Source organism: Austrofundulus limnaeus, unplaced genomic scaffold (assembly GCF_001266775.1).
Source record: "Austrofundulus limnaeus strain Quisiro unplaced genomic scaffold, Austrofundulus_limnaeus-1.0 Scaffold80, whole genome shotgun sequence".
NCBI lineage: Eukaryota > Metazoa > Chordata > Actinopteri > Cyprinodontiformes > Rivulidae > Austrofundulus > Austrofundulus limnaeus.
Window position 1 is genome coordinate 1,607,405 of NW_013952482.1, and position 2,770 is coordinate 1,610,174.

A 2,770-nucleotide genomic window follows, 5' to 3' on the forward strand; every position below is an offset into this window, starting at 1 on the left:
GTTCAAAGAGTTTTCGACAACAAGTAATATTAGAATTTACTTTAAAAATAGCTAAAATTCTTGCTTTTTGTAAACCATTCACTCATACTGTGACACAAACTTTGGCATTTGGAAAGAGTTTTCCACAGCTGCTTAGTAAAATGTGATTTTTTTCAGAGTTGGCACTGGACCACGATAACAGTGATTATATCAGATAAAAAAAATAAAACTATTGTCTAGACTGTAGGAGTGCCGAGTACTTTTTTGACATTCATCCAGAAGGTTCACCAGTCTTGTTCTGGCCAATGGAGAGTCCCAMTTATTTCAAGGTCAAACAGAGCGTGCCCGTGGCTGTGGAGGTGAGTCATTCAGTCTCATGGCAATCATATGACAACTGTCAAACAACAACAAAAAAAGTGTAAAGTTTGAAAAAAAAAACTTTCGTAAAGGAGTATCTGATCTGATCTACTGAATCATTTTGATCACTTTCATGTTTGGTATTCTGAGCAGGTAGTGGCCTAGAAATATTTTGGTCTACCACCCTCTTCTGGCATCTTTATGGATTTAAAGCTCCTCAGAGAAAATGGATAAAAGCAGTAAATACAGTATGTTTGTTAAAAGGCTTTTACTCTAATTCATCTGGGAATTTCTTTAAATCATCACCCATTTAGTTTTTTTTTTTGATGTCTTAAAAACATCAGATTTCTCTAGTAAAGAACCGGTATATTCACTTAAAATCTACTTTTGTGACAGCGCGTTTGATTTAGTTGCTCAAAAAACAACCAATAAAAGGACTCTCCTCAAACATGTGATTGGCAGTTTTTAATTGCTGAACACTTTATACCAGCTTAAATGACAGTATTCCATATTTACACTGTTATATTTCTAAAAAATACCTTTATATTACACACACAAACTCATACTTATCAAGTTGCAAAGTTGAAAGTTGAAAAAGTGATGTATTTAAAATGAACAAACAACAATAATAATAAACTGTTTGGATTACTCAAGCGCATAAAGTTGATGCAAGCCAAAGCAAGTTTAAACTATGAAATTTGAATGCGGAAGTAGAAAAAGAAATATTGTTTACAAAGTTAAAGAAAGGATTGCAGTTCCTTACCAACAAAAAGCTTTGGAAAAATAACAAAGTGATTAACAGAAAGAGAATATAGCCAGCTATCTCTCGTTTTTACATGAGTAAACAGAGGAAATAATAAAAATACAAATATTATATGAACTTCAACCTATACACACAAGAATCACACATTTTCTCAATGTGCACCTATAGTATTGCTTTCAATTATGCTACTATCAGTTGCTAATTTATTGTAATTTTTTAACTAAAGTAATTCTTTTTTTTTTTTTTTGTTTTGGAAATCTAATCCCAAATGAGCATTCAGGAGAAAGGCGATGTCTACCTTTATGCAGAATGAGGTTACATTTATGTCATTAATAATTATGTTTATTGTTTTATTGTTCTAGTTTTGTTTTTCATCATTTTCATTTTCCACTTTTAACACCAACCGAGTGTATTTTACACCAACAACTAACTGATAAAAAAAACATTATTTGTGTAGGCACTTAGACTGTCCACTAGAGGGCGTCAGCTCAACTCAAAAAAACTAAATTTACCAACAAGTCCACACGAATTATGGTTTTAATGTCAACTAAATTTGTGTTTTTATATAGATTATGTGTTTTATAAATGTAATCCAACACATGATTTATAATTAAATGCTTTTTTCTATAATAAGCCCAAAGAAGAAACAGGAAGTTGTGTGTTTGGAGGCCTGGGGAATCAGCTGCACTTTAGAGCCAAACAAAATAATTTGACTAAGCTTGATATTCAGCATCATTACACAGTTTCATCTCTCCTTCCTAGCACTGGATCTTACGAATGCTCCGTGAGATCCTCTTGAACTCACGCTGGCCCTTCTGCCAGCGCTTCAGTGAGGTGATAACCAGGCGCCCGTTTATCTTCTGGCCCATGACCAGGTAGGCGGCGTTGATGTCGTTCATCTCCTCACAGATGCAGCGCAGTCCATCCCTCAGCCACAGCACGGTCCTCTTCAGGTCGAGCTCCGTCACGCCGTTCATCATGTAGATGGTCTTGCTCTTGGCCTCGGGTACTATCTTGGTGTCGTCGTTGACGTAAAAAATGTCCTTCACTTTGATTTTCAGGGCTTGAGATGCATGAAGGAGAGACAACAAAGGGTGATTATTCAGCACAGTCAATGTGAAGGCGGTTGTTGTATTTGTTGTGTTATCTTGAATCAACCAACTATTTTTATCCTGTTTTTCATTCTTTTTTTGTTGATAAAACAAGATGGTGATGCAAAAAAAGGGGTTGTTACATTGAATTTCATCACRCAACTTTGATCTTGTCAAGTGATCTTGTTATTGTTTCTTGTTTGACTTATGGATAGAATTAGACCATCACAGCAATTTTACTAGAGGCATTTAGACAAATAACTCATCCCAAGTTATTGTCATGAAAATACAATTCCACAGTCACCAGAAAAAAAAGATACACATTTTAATCTTTGAACACCATATGGGATTTTTGTGTTTTTAGACCGAATATGAGCCTACTTTCAAACACCCCACAACATCTCGTTGCACAGGTTTTCCACATTTTCTCCTTCTTTTCCCAAAACTACAAGTTTCAGCGATTTCTGACCCCAACTGCTTACTGAGGCACAAACAAACAAACAAACAAACAAACAAACAAACAAACAAACAAACAAACAAACAAACAAACAAACAAACAAACAAACAAACAAACAAACAA

At 34.8% G+C, this 2,770-nt stretch overlaps 1 protein-coding gene across 1 annotated transcript in view; it reads right to left on the minus strand.

The window, feature by feature from the left end:
- Positions 1–781: 781 nt before the first annotated feature.
- The window catches only part of sfrp2 (secreted frizzled-related protein 2), a 3,989-nt gene continuing 2,000 nt past the window's right edge, over positions 782–2,770 (minus strand). The window contains exon 3 of the mRNA XM_014011452.1: positions 782–2,162. Within this exon, the coding sequence (XP_013866906.1) occupies positions 1,858–2,162 (305 nt within the window). The 3' untranslated portion in view covers positions 782–1,857. The remainder of the gene's footprint in view (positions 2,163–2,770) is intronic.